Raw genomic sequence first — 14,734 nt, forward strand, 5'->3', positions numbered from 1 at the left:
TAAATAATCAAATATAACAGTGCGTCATAATCTACTCAAAGGCTGTGTGTTTTTTAATATAAAAATAATGTTAATTGACTACATATGCTTAAATTGTAATATCAAATTGAGAATGGATATGGGGAATATGTCAAAGAAACAACAATCCGACCAAGAGTAGATTGCATTTCATGTACATGTGGACCAAGTGACGTTAAAATAAAACATATTTCGGCTTTGCTCATTGTTGAAGGCCGTACGGTGACCTATAGTTGTTAATGTTTGTGTCATTTTGGTCTTTTGTGTATAGTTGTCTCATTGGCAATCATACTACATCTTCTTTTTTATACTATCTAATATCTACATATCATGCATATATAGTACCCCTCAATTGCATGTACAACCTATTATGCGTTTTTCTCTGTGCTACGTTATACACTAATTTTTAATTTCACTTAAATAATAAGAATTTTACAACTTCTATCAAGTTTAGACGCTCAACATTTTTATTATAATATAACTTTGATATAAAAAAAAAAACTGTTTATCATACATGGTAGAATGACCTAAGCAAACATGCATATAGTTTGTTTCTGTAAGATAAATCCTAGCCGTGTTTACTTCAAATGTTGAATTTGATCATAGAATTTTGGCGGTGTTCCCAATTATGGTGTCACGTATATTCTAAGATTGGAAGAAAGGTATAATCATGGTTACATTCCCCACGCCCTAATTGTCTCCTACCATTTGCAGAATTTTGATCGCCGGACTTTGCAAAATTTCACACCTCTGAACTTATGACACAAGTAGTGGGTTCTCAGATGACAATAAATAAGGTATTTTATTATTTTTAAATGCACAAAAACACAAATCAGGCTGTTAGTTTTTGTCTTTTATTTGTAAATTTTGTTCAAGTAATTTTTCGTTTCGGGACCTTTTATTGCTGACTATGCGGTATGGGTTACACAACTTACACTCATTGTTGGAGGCTTTTAGGTGATCAATAGCTGTTATATTTTTTTATGTCATCATGTCTTTTATGGAGTTTTTGTCTCATGACTTAAGGTTCATCATAAGGAAATGAAAAACATGGCCGTGTTTACACCTAAAAAATTACTATGAGTACAGACAAACTGGTACATCCAGGAAAGTTTTAAGGCATGGCAGGAACTAGATATATAAAAGTTATATGAAGTCTACGTTTCAGAAAATTAAAAACTTACCTGTATTTTGATCTCCATTTTTTTCCAGTCTGCAGAAGATAGCAAAATAAACAAACACCTGAGTTTCATTTGATACGGTCCACTCAGTTACACAGTTTAAACCTGTTAAATCACCTATTGTTTACAAGTGTCTATTGTCCATCTATTGTCCATTTAAATAAAAACTACTCACAACATTGATTATATTAGGGGAGCTTCTCAATCGTTTTCCCTACTTAGTTAATTTTTGCACCTTCTGCAGGAACAAAAAAAAATGGCTAGCAAAATCTAGAAAAGTTTATAATTTTCTGAAACATAAAATGCATTTAAAATTTATATATCTAGTTCCTGCCATCCCTTAAAACTGTTGCAGGTGTATAGGTTAGTCTGTAGTCAGAGTAAAATTTGGGGTGTAAATACGGCCATTTTAGCCAAAAGGTTATGATAAACCTTAAGTTTCATGTGGACCCTTTGGCTATAGTATTAAACGGTTGGTCTAATCAATTCAGGTCTAAGCGTGACTCGGGATTGCCAATTTTTTGTAAGTGTGACATGTGAAAGTCAAATTATTGTGTTGTTAAAATGAGAAAGGATGTCTAACGGCCCCTGCTTGTCTGGCAAAACAGCCGTTGGACGTCTGAGTATTCTCGGACTAACTCAAAATATGTACAATTTTATGTTTTAGATAGGGGTCTTGAAATCTTTTGACAGCTTCCGAAGTGATAATTTTAAAACTTTTTCAGCTGGACCAAATCATTTTCCTTTAAAATTCGGGACCCAAATTTTTTCACAGTGTTTATGTTATCTCCTGGTGGAAAAATTAAAAAAACACAAAATGAACACTCGCAGAAGTATGAAAGCATCTACATACACATTTCTACACTATTGATAAACATATTCTGAAACAAATCGCTTACAACAGATAGTCAGCATACCTAGGGATGCTAGGCAGCTATGAGTACTCATTAACAACAAATTAATATGGACTTAAAAACATTGACAAAAAATGCAACAAATACATGTACACAATCTACTCTTTGAATTATTAGAATAGACATATTAAAAAACTTTCAGCACTTGTACAACTCCAAGGACACAGGATCTTAAATTGATACAACTTGCTGTCCTAACAGCACAAAAAATAGATTTTTCACCTCTTCAATGTAAAATGAGACCATTATCCACCCAAAAACTAGAATGGTGGATAAATGCAGTGTACCGGGTAAGATCATTTTAAAACATGATTAACATACATGACATAATTAATGACTTAGTTCCTTCTGTGATAAAGCATGTATAGCTCTATATGTTGTACATGAATTGATTTTTTACAAGTAACAAAATGTATTATAATGTGTTGGTACAATTTATTAAAGGGATAAAGTTAAATTTCAATGCCCATCGTTTTATTAACTTTTGTATGCCATGTTTATAATGTTTCATAACAAATCTATATTTAGTATCTTAAACATCTTATTTCAGTAAGAATTGGAGAAATATTTCAATGAAATGGAGACTGTGGTGTTGAAACACAAGAGAACTACATTGGAGAGAGCAGAGAAATTTATTTCTAAGGATTACTTTACAGATGTAAACTTGGCTGGAAGGTTCTGTATATTCATATATTTATTTGAAATATCTGACAATTATTTACTTATAAATCATTATTTCTCTCTAAAGTTTGTCGTCTTTATTTAAAAAAAACCAACTTCACTAGTTCAAAATAGCAAAACAAAATTATTTTAATTTTCAGGATCCAACGTTTTACTTTGCCTACCAATACTTGTGTTAATAGGTAAAAAGTTACATGTGTCTTAACTTGGTCAAATATTCAATGATATCATGTACAGTAAGTTTCAGACTGGAAATAATCCTCACTGTGACAGAGTCCCAGAAAACAAAACATAGGGATTGCTTGTCAGCGATGGTGATAGTGTCAACAGTTGTGAAGTTTTCTGCTTTAAATACTGTTAGTTTGATAGGAACTACTTGTGGTAGCTCATTGATATTTAATACAAATGTATAAAGTTGCATCACTTATTAGTACATATAACATGTATAAGTTTGACCCCTATTTTGAGGTCCTGCCCCCTAGGACTTGGACCATTACAAACATTTATTGACTGCTTTCACCATTTAATTCTTTCAGACTTTAATACAATGAAATCAACACTGACAAAGCTAACTAACTTCAAAGGATTTATTGACAGTATTTTTACCTTTTGTTATTTTCAGACTTTACACAAAAAAGGAGCACAAATCTGATTCAGTATATATGACATTTATTGACATTGCTTTCACCATTTAATTTTTTCAGACTTTACACAAAGAAAGCAGCGCTGAAAAATCTCACTCATTTTGAAGCACCATATAGAATCAGATATAATCAAGCTGTGAAAGGAAAATATAATGAGACAACAGTAGGAACTTCTTTTGGACCAACGTATGTAAAGGCCTAAATTAATAATATCATTTAAACCAACGTATGTAAAGGCCTAAATTAAGAATATCATTTCAACCAACGTACGTAAAGGCCTAAATTAAGAATATCATTTAAACCAACGTATGTAAAGGCCTAAATTAAGAATATCTTTTAAACCAACGTATGTAAAGGCCTAAATTAAGAATATCATTTCAACCAACGTATGTAAAGGCCTAAATTAAGAATATCATTTCAACCAACGTATGTAAAGGCCTAAATTAAGAATATCATTTACACCAACCTATGTAAAGGCCTAAATTAAGAATATCATTTTAACCAATGTATGTAAAGGCCTAAATTAAGAATATCATTTTAACCAATGTATGTAAAGGCCTTAATTTAGAATATCATTTGGACCAAAGTAGGTAAAGCTCTAAATTAAGAACATCATTTGGACCAACATATTTAAAGGCCTAAATTAAGAATATCATTTCAACCAACGTATGTAAAGGCCTAAATTAAGAATATCATTTACACCAACCTATGTAAAGGCCTAAATTAAGAATATCATTTTAACCAATGTATGTAAAGGCCTAAATTAAGAATACCATTTTAACCAATGTATGTAAAGGCCTTAATTAAGAATATCATTTGGACCAAAGTAGGTAAAGCTCTAAATTAAGAACATCATTTGGACCAACATATTTAAAGGCCTAAATTAAGAATAGCATTTGAACCAACATACGTAAAGGCTTAAATTAAGAATATCATTTGGAACAACAAATGAAAAGCCCTAAATTAAGAATATCATTTGGACCAACGTATGTAAAGGCCTAAATTAAGAATATCATTTGTACCAATGTATGTTATGGCCTAAATTAAGAATATCATTTGGACCAATGTATGTAAAGGCATAAAGTAAGAATAATATTTGGACCAACGTATGTAATAGCTTAAATTAAGAATATCATTTGGACTAATGTATGCAAAGGCCTAAATTAAGAATATCAATTGGACCAATGTATGTAAAGGCCCAAATTAGGAATATCATTAACCCTTTTGGTGATATAGGTTTGTGCTTGTCAATGTACTTATACATCCTTGTATAAAAAGATTTTTGATAAAAAATCAGGACATTGATATATGGATAATGCATGTTATCCAAGCAATAAGATCCATTGAATTTGAGACAGACATACCAAGAATGTGCCAGGGTTTAACCTGTCTGTGAGAGCTTAACTCACCTTCTTTTTAACCTGTCTGTGAGAGCTCAGCCCACCTTTTAGTCATGTTTAACCTGGTACAGTGATGGAACAGCACAACATATAAAGAACAAACTGTAGAAACCATTTAGAAGAGGAATACTTGTAATTAGATGAGGACGATTCACAAGAAATTACACATTAGAAAATAATGATTATGTCACATGAATGTTTCACGATAATTTGTTAGTTTTATTGGCAAGCAACAAGTTATTCAAATATTAACCTTCATATTAAAATGTAATGTAACATTAAGGATGACATGTGCTGCTACAACCAAGTGCACAGGAAAACACTTTTTTTGTTGAATTTAATCCTATTATTGTATAAGAAAGAATGCTTCTTTTGTAATTTATGTTGGTGTACACGTGTTGATGTGCCTTGATCAATGCTTTTACGACCCAATAAAATTACAAAAAAGAAAAATCCATTTTTAATTGATAGATTATTCAAAAAAGGAAACAACCAGTGACATGTATTGCATCTAACAGAAGTTCACCTGGAATCTTTGTTATAAACAATGTCATGATATTTCTTCCATTTGGAATTAATATTATATACCCATTACCTGTATATATTCTGTTTGGAACACTAAATGTAATATTTGTTCCACTGGAAACAATATTCCAGAATATTTGTTCCATTTGGAACTAGTCTCATGAAGGCACCTGTATTTCATGACATATTGACACCAAATGTAAAACTGTCTCCTCTTATTTTAGTTTTCGAAACAACTTCCTGTTTCTTTACCTCTATTATTCCTATAGGAGTACATTATTTATTCAATATTGTTTGTTAACAGATGGAGTACCCATTGGTTTTATCTGGAAATTGAGGTTCCATTAGAATGGGCAGGACAGGAAGTTCATTTGTTATGGAATTCTGGGTCAGAGGCTTTGGTATGGCAAGATGGATGCCCATTACAGGTTTGTTTCGCAGTATTGTCAGTAACATCTATGCTTTAGAGTTATGACAATCTCTTAATTTTATTTTTATTATGCCCCACCTAGGATAGAAGAGGGGCATTATGTTTTCTGGTCTGTCGGTCCGTTCATTCGTCAGTGCGACCGTTCGTCTGTTCCTCCGTTCCTCCGTTCATCCCGTTTCAGGAGTAAGTTTTTAGTCGAGGTAGTTTGGGATGAAGTTGAAGTCCAATCAACTTTAAACTTAGTACACATGTTCCCTATGATATGATCTTTCTAAATTTAATGCCGAATTTTAGTTTTGACCCCAATTTCACAGTCAATTGAACACAGAAAATGATAGTACAAGTTTCAGGTTAAAGTTTTTGGTTAAAGTTTTTGGTCAAGGTATAGTTTTTGATGAAGTTAAAGTCCAATCAACATGAAACTTAGTATACATGTTCCCTATGATATAATCTTTCTTAAATTTAATGCCAAATTATAGTTTTGACCCTAATTTCAGTCAATTGAACACAGAAAATGATAATGCAAGTTTCAGGTTAAAGTTTTTGTTAAAGTTTTTGGTCAAGGTAGTTTTTGATGAAGTTGATGTCCAATCAACTTGAAACTTAGTATACATGTTCCCTATGATATGATCTTTCTAAATTTAATGCTGAATTATAGTTTTTACTCCAATTTTACAGTCCACTCATCAACATAGAAAATGATAGTGCAAGTGGGGCATCTGTGTACTATGGACACATTCTTGTTTTTATTCATGTTTATGTATTAGCTTCAGTAAAAAGTGTCAGACTGTTTTGTAATTCTTAAATTATAAATATCTCAGTCATGCCTACCAAGAATTCAGACACATGTACATGTATCTATAGCTCATAGTAAGATCTATTCATATGGCAAGATTGAAATTTGCTCACATGATACATAAGTTTTAATGAAGAATTTAACAGATTTGGTTTGATATCTCACAAACAGTAAATTCTGTAAATAGACAAACTGGTAGAGTAAGCCACAAGATTTAACAATTCTTCTGTTGTTGGATAGACATATAAACATTTATCACAGTAAAACAATTTTTGTGATGAACTAATTTGTTTTGTTGCCTATTAAACTGTTTGGTATGAAATGTAAGTGAGTGTCAAGCTCATGCAATTTTGTAAACAGAGGTCTTTTCATTTCAGGGATTAAGTGTAGCATTTAAGAGAACCTCTTTTCCATTAAATCAAGCAAAGGTTGATGGGAAAAATAGGTAAGTTCATCACAGTTATAATTTAAAAATTTTAAGCCAGCTTCTGTCTTTGAAAGAAAACTGATGGTTTATTAGGCAGGGGGATAGGACCTTTATCGGGACTCCAGGATCAGGTGTTTTTAAGCTCAGGATATAGGGATTGACCTTTCTGGATCTGGGAATGCTTTTATAGAATTTTGGGATGTCAGGATTTTGTGTTTTTAAGCCCGGGATTTTGGGATCAGGACCCCTCCTACCCCCTTCTATTAGGTTCCTTCATGCATCCTATATACCTTCACTTTGTTTGTCTGTCAAACTGTCTGTCAACACTTTTTCTAAATGCATATCCTTCAAAAGTAAAGGTAGGAGGCCAACAAAATTTGCACAGTTGATGGTGAATAATTTGAAGATGTGTGTGTGTTATAAGTTAGTTAAATTTGACTCACTAATTTGATGAAAAACTTTTTTTTGTTCAATAATCATGAATTTTAAATTCTTTGTGCTAGGATAACAATCTAAACTTTTATTTAAACATTAGAGATCAAAGGAAAGTATGTTTTCCATGAAGTGGTTAATTTCATATCTGCTATATATATTACAAATTCATAGACATATAACTAACTCACACATGCATTGAGAGCTGTGCTGTAGTGGTTAGTGATCTGACTACTACCACAGAGGTTCCTGATTTCGATGTCTGTCGGGGTGAAAATTTCAGGAACTGATTATTCCGCTCTCCCTCGACACCATTTTTGAGTATGGTAAATGGCTGACCAGTGTTAAGAGAGCCATATCTCTTGCACGTAAAAGACATCTTTGTAGATTTCGATAAGTGAAGGCTAATGCAACTAAAAGGCAGCACTTGCATCCGCAAAGTGGAAAAGAATTAATATAAGTTGCTATAGCTTGTTTCCCAATCCACTATAAATAAACTTAACACACACACACACATGTGTCTTTGTTAACATCAGTATGAATTATATGCTTTTGTGCTTCACAAGATTTTTTTGAAAGACCCTTGCTGAAATTTCAGTTTTCTAGTTTATAATTTTTCCTATATAGGTACAAGCTGTATGTTGAAATGGCCTGCAACACATTATTTGGAGCAGGAGACGGTCTGATTAACCCACCAGTACCAGATAAAACATTCACTTTGTCCCAGGCAGAAATTTCTGTGTTTCATAGAGATGTCTTTGAATTGATATTAGATATTGAAACACTCCATGATATGGCAAAGGTAATAATTAAACATTAGTCAGTGTTGAGAACAGTCAGGCCTTTGGCTTTTATGAGCTATTGAAGTCTTATATGATATTTTACCCTTGAAGGAAAAAAGCAAGGAGTTGAATTCCAAAATATATCCTTAAGGTTTTTTAAAAAAATATTCAGTTTGTGAGTGCATTGATCTATCTTACATATCAGTAACCTCTGATTAGATTCATAATATAAAATGATATTTATTAATCAATAATGAGACAATGACACCATGACACAAATAACTAAAACACTTCTAGAGGGCAACATATATTTTGGAATTTGTTACAAGCGTAAGTGTCTTATCTTTGTTATGAAGAAGTCTTCAATGACCAAAATGTCTTGAAAATTGGTTTATTACTATAATAATGTAATATATGTTCAAGATTGGAATTTTTAAAACAAGGAACAAATATGCTGTTGAAATTCATTTTAGATAACACATACTGTAATGTATTAACATTGTAAACCAATTATATTTTTCAAATACAAAGTGGAAAGGGATTAATATAAGTTGCAAAAACTTGTTTCCCAATCCACTATAAATAAATATGTTTAAATTAAAAAATTAAATTAAATACAAATTTCCAGCATCTACCAGAAGAGTCTGAGAGAGGTTACATAGCACTGTATACTGTTAATGATATGATTAACACCATCATCCTGGATGACAAGGCTAGCTATTCCAGGTAAACTATTTATCACTGTAATCAACTGCTTACTGTTGATTTTTTTTGTCGGTACCAATTTTCGTAGATAAGGGAATATTTGTTGATATTTTTAATTTCATGGTTGTGTAGAAGTCTGCTAACAGTTCTATAGTAAATTTGTAATTCGTTTAACATTTAATTCATGGTTTACCTGTACCAAGGAAGTCCAGGAAAATTTACATCCAACGAATAATAATGACTCTGCAGTATTGTTTTTTACAGAAAAATATGTCGGTACATTATAGGATTAAACACATTTTTTCTAGAGGTTATTGATGTGTAAACTGGGGCGGTTAACTCACAAACTGATTAAAAGTCTAAAGTACTTTTATGTCAAGTTTGTGAGTTAGAGACCCGGTTTACACATCAATAACCTCTAGAAAAAAATGTGTTTAATCCTTATAATTCTTCAGCCAAACATATGCGATTATTAATTTACATTATTACTTTGATGGCTACTATATATACCATCAGAAGCACAATGACATGTTGTAACTAAAGAGTACGCCGCCATCTTGACTTTCTAAAAAATTAAATGTTCGATAAATGCAGCAGAATCTAAAATGAACTAGCACCTAACTCAAAAACTTCATTTTAATTAGATACTATCCGAAATTGAAGCGTACAAGTAACGAAATAATCTTCCCTCTGAATGTTTTCAATCCTATGACGTTGTGTTTTGCCATGATGAAATTCGCCAAATCATTCGTGAAATTTCCCGGAATTTTTAAAATTTTTTATTTTTCATACATTCTCGAAGCTTTAGTGCATTTATTTTATTTCTTTGTTTTTGGTTATATATGCATTTGAATAGAAACAACTGTTATGCAATTGTTTTATAATCTCAACTTGCTGAAAATCCCAGTAACCCTGCAAGAATGTGTATCGCGCATGAACAGATTACAAAAGTAGTTTCGGAAACAGGGTTTATCGAAGTGTAAACCAAGAGAAAAATTCTACTTGACCAATCCAATTCAAGTATTTATAGATATGCAAATGATATAAGAATTATAGTTCGGTGATGTGGTGTTTATTATGTTTTCATTTTATTACAACTACGTAAAACTACCAAAATAAATGTATTTTATTTAGATACAAAGACTGCAAATATTTAAGATATTTTTCATGTCGATTTGAAAAAAAGTATACCGTAATATTTGTAGTTAAAATTTAAGTCCTGCAGTATTTTGCTTTATAAGATTATGATGGATAAACTTTTTAGGCAATTGATTTCCTTAAAAGCTTTATGCAAATTAGTGAAACATATAGCTAATGTAGATTGATGTTTATTATTTTAGAGCACATACAATGGCTGAGAAGTTTTTACACCAAGGCAATGGTCAAGGTCATCATACAATTCATGCAATGGGACATGCTCATATAGATTCAGGTAAACCCAATGAAACTACTGTAAATTCAGAAATTATTGGGTGCATTTATTATTACGATTTTGTCATTTTACACTGAAATGCGACTAATTATTACGAATTTGAGAAAAATCCTGTTTGATTGATATAAAATATTTCAAAATGCAAGTTTAAATTATTGGGTTTAGAACTCTGTCGCATTTTTTGCAAAAATAAAAACCTCGCAATAATTTCTGAATTTACAGTAATATAATCATTGAAAATAGTACAGATAGACTAAAAATCTTTCCAAGAGAAATAAATTAGGGTTTATTCATGTTAGATAACCTGCTTCCTCAATCAAAATTATGTGAAAACTTATAATCAATTTAAAAGTTTCAAATATTGAATTTTATAAATTGATATTAGACCTAGTATTAGTGTCAGTGAGACAACTCTCCATCCAAGTCATAATTTGTAAAAGTAAACCATTATAGGTCAAAGTACTGCCTTCAACACAGAGCCTTGGATCACACTAAACAGCAAGTTATACCCAGAAGTCAGCAAGTTATAAAGGGCCCTCAAAATGACAATTGTAAAACCATTCAAACATAAAAACTTGACTGTCTAATCTTTATAAAATAAGAAAAGTAGAAACACTTGATGAACAATATCAACAAATAACAACCACTGAAGAACGGGTTGCTGACTTAGGACATGTGAAAAAAATGCAGTGGGTTATTCTTCATACATTTAGGCAATGTTAGACTTATAAGTGTTATTGTCCATGGATTTTGAATTAATAGGTGATATGATATTTTTACACATTCTGAAAATTGACATCCTATTCTCTTTTAAATAATATCCAGAAATTAAAAAAAAAAACACTTTCATATATGCACTCTTGAAATTTTTTATATATTTTATGTTGAAAAAAATGTTAAGTTATTATGAAAACAAATCTCCAAAATTGAGAATTTAATTTTCCAATGATATAGATTAGATATGAATTTTCACTCTTTTAAATACCCTAATTGATACTGTTTTACAATGTATATGAATTTTCACTCTTTTAAAAACCCTAATTGATACGGTTTACAGCTTGGTTGTGGCCATATGGAGAAACTATCAGGAAATGTGCTAGGAGTTGGTCTTGTACTGTACAACTGATGGAGAAATATCCAAACTTTACTTTCACTTGTTCTCAGGTAAACTACTTCCTGTATTGTTCTTTGTTGTCTGCTAATGGTATTCTTAAGAGATAAAAAGATTGTAGAGGATTCAACAACATGCTGAATCCAAAAAGACAAATAAAGGTCTGCATAATGAACACAATTCAACCTAGACACATCTATTCTAACATTTTTGTGTGTGTGTGGGGAAAGCCAGATTATCCTCTTCAGAGAAAACCATAGACTTGAGGCAGTAAACTAGCTAATGATACTTATCAGCTTAGATTGAGGTCAAATACACCTTGCTACCAATAGAATTTGAACTAACAAATTAAGAGTTGACAGACTTCTGATTACTATATATAGGTGATTTACAGCGACTACTCAACTCAACCACTGATGCCCACCTTTATTTTTAAAGACAAATCCTTCTATTCAGATCTACCAATAATATCTTCTTTATATTTTATATTTACTTTAGGTTAGGTAAAAGCTTCCAAATAAGCAAATAAAAAAATGGGGTCACCGACCTCGTTTTCGATTTAGAACGCCGTCTTTTTCATGGAATTTGGAAATCGGGACCTCTAGTCAATAGCAGTGTAATATTTTTTTTAAAAGTTGGTTTCCCATAAAACTTGTTTGTTTTGTTAACCAAGTTGTTAATACAAACTATTTTAATAATATTACCAATTTCTGAGGGTAAAATAATAGCGATAAGTTGCTATAATAATTTTCCCGCCTTTATTTATTGTTAAATAACTAAAAAAGAATGATGTTTAAAAAAAATTGACCAACAATTTCTCGATGAGTATTCAACAGAATATGCGTTGTTTATTTCTAGATAAAATCCTGAAATAAAAAAGTTGGGGTCACCGGAATGGAAAAAGAGATATTTCTAGAAAAGGGTTAACAATTTGAAATGGCGGGAATACATTGCGCGAATTCTAACATAACGTCGAAAGCCGTTCCGCCGGTTTTGGTCGTTATTCCTATACAAATTACGGACAACACAGTTCTCGTTATTTGCTGTTATGTTGTTTGTTTGTTTTCAACTACTTTTAATTTACACGTGATAGTACTTAGTTTTCAGTCAGTTTCACAGACACGTAATATAAATGCGGTGGTTGGAAAACAATGCGTTCAACAAAAGTACACGCGAATGGATTATGCTTCTATGAACAACATTTCTATTCAACTTATTTATAGTGCTTATGTGTTGAACAGAAATTCTTCTTAAAATAGTGAATACATTTGTTATATATCATTTCATAGTTCAGTCAAAGTATATCTGAAAGACAAGACAGACCTGTGCTTTCGATATCATGAATTCTAATTTTACGGTTAAGAATGTTGTTCCTTTTTATTTTGATGATAATAACTTAAAATCAATAGAAATCTAAGACCCCTAACAATAAAGATCGATGAGCCGATATTGCAAATATGACTCGGAAAGATCGGACTTAAAAATAGCACTTCCAAATGTAGTTTTAAAAAGATTGATTCTTTATGAACCGGGTTCTGTTCAATATCGTAGCGGCTACGTAGTTCTACATAGATTTTGATCTTATGAACTAGCTACATGTTCAATAGTCAAAAATCTACGTAGCCCTATGTAGCCGCTACGATATTGAACGCAACCCTGATCTTTGTTTAAGTTTAAACGCTTAGATAAATCGATCTACAATTCAAAATGTTTTATGTAGATAAGAAAATAAATCTGCACACGGTCAGTTTAATATATTCTTATAAGTAACTGATTTCAGAGTTTCATCCGTATACTCAAATGATTTGACAGAACATGAAGATAAAAAAAATGTATACGACGTTTTTTGCGTCAGTTTTCTGAAAGTAAAGATATGATAGCAAATTATACAAATTTCCACAAGAGACCAATTGACACAGGAACTATTTATAATAGGTCACCGTACGGCCTTCTACAATGAGCAAATCTCATAATGCATATAAAGCTTTAAAAGGTCCAGAAATGACAAATGAAAAACAATTCAAACGAGAAACTAACGGCTTAATTTATGAACAAAAAAATAAATACATGAAAAACAAATATGTAATACTTAAACAAACGACAACTACTAAATTACAAGCTCCTCACGGACAAGACCCGTTTCAGTGCTCGACTGATACCGTAACTTATTCGTTCCGTATTCGCTAAATATACGTGTGTTAATCGATGCACATTTTAAAAACTATCTTTTCAATTGTATTTATTTTTCTTATTATTTTCTGTAAATTCCTCATCTTCAAACAAAATGACCGTTATAAGCAAAATTATTCTGACATTTCTTTGTTTTTAAAAGGACTTATGACATATTAATTTAAAAGATAATTAATAAATGCAGAAGCACATGTAATGAACCAAATATTTCGTTCCCGTTATTCTATTTACTACGAGTTTTTTTTTTTAACGAAATGACCGATTATTTTAGGATTGCAATGTATACTAAATTTAAAATCACAAGTTCTAAAAAGATCGTAAATGAGAGATATTCTTAAAAGATCGATTCAATTTAGTGCAAGTGTTAACGGGGTCTATTTAACATACTACTGTTTTTATCATTCATCCATAGGCATCTATCATATCAAAATATTCTGTCATGTTGCTAGAAACTCAGTCTAAGTATAATCATACAGTTGTCATATCGTGATTATGAATGGAACCTAGTCCGACTTTTTTTCTCAAATCAACTATTGTTTCTTTATGCCCCACCTACGATAGACTAGTAGAGGGGCATTATGTTTCCTGGTCTGTGCGTCCGTCCGTCTGTTCGTCCGTCTGTCCCGCTTCAGGTTCAAGTTTTTTAGTCAAGGTAGTTTTTGAAGTTCTTGTTGCTTATGATATGATCTTTCTAATTTTAAGACCAAATTTGACTTCTGACCCCAATTTCAAGGTCCACTGAACATCGAAAATGAAAGTGCAAGTTTCAGGTTAAAGTTTTTGGTCAAGGTAGTTTTTTTTTATGAAGCTGAAGTCCAATCAACTTGAAACTTAGTAAACATGTTGCTTATGACATGATCTTTCTAATTTTAATGCCAAATTAGATTATTTTACCCAATATCACAGTCCATTGAACATAGAAAATGAAAGTGTGAGTTGGGCATCCGTGTACTTTAGACACATTTTTGTTTCATATGCATTCCTCCTTAATTCTTCATTCTGACAACTTTTAAACACAGGCAGGATTATGTTTTTTTTTTCAACAATTGCGCATCTAGTACATAAG

The 14,734-nt window shown here is 31.5% G+C and overlaps 1 protein-coding gene across 1 annotated transcript in view; it reads left to right on the forward strand.

The window, feature by feature from the left end:
- The first annotated feature begins 655 nt into the window (after window positions 1-655).
- The window catches only part of LOC134687250 (alpha-mannosidase 2C1-like), a 56,425-nt gene continuing 42,346 nt past the window's right edge, over window positions 656-14,734 (forward strand). Inside the window, exons 1-9 of the mRNA XM_063547389.1 lie at window positions 656-815; window positions 2,664-2,788; window positions 3,499-3,624; window positions 5,668-5,791; window positions 6,967-7,034; window positions 8,076-8,250; window positions 8,859-8,956; window positions 10,276-10,367; window positions 11,425-11,531. Coding sequence (XP_063403459.1) covers window positions 2,691-2,788; window positions 3,499-3,624; window positions 5,668-5,791; window positions 6,967-7,034; window positions 8,076-8,250; window positions 8,859-8,956; window positions 10,276-10,367; window positions 11,425-11,531 — 888 coding nt within the window. The 5' untranslated portion in view covers window positions 656-815; window positions 2,664-2,690. The remainder of the gene's footprint in view (window positions 816-2,663; window positions 2,789-3,498; window positions 3,625-5,667; window positions 5,792-6,966; window positions 7,035-8,075; window positions 8,251-8,858; window positions 8,957-10,275; window positions 10,368-11,424; window positions 11,532-14,734) is intronic.

This window comes from Mytilus trossulus, chromosome 10 (assembly GCF_036588685.1).
Source record: "Mytilus trossulus isolate FHL-02 chromosome 10, PNRI_Mtr1.1.1.hap1, whole genome shotgun sequence".
NCBI classification, from domain to species: Eukaryota; Metazoa; Mollusca; class Bivalvia; order Mytilida; family Mytilidae; genus Mytilus; species Mytilus trossulus.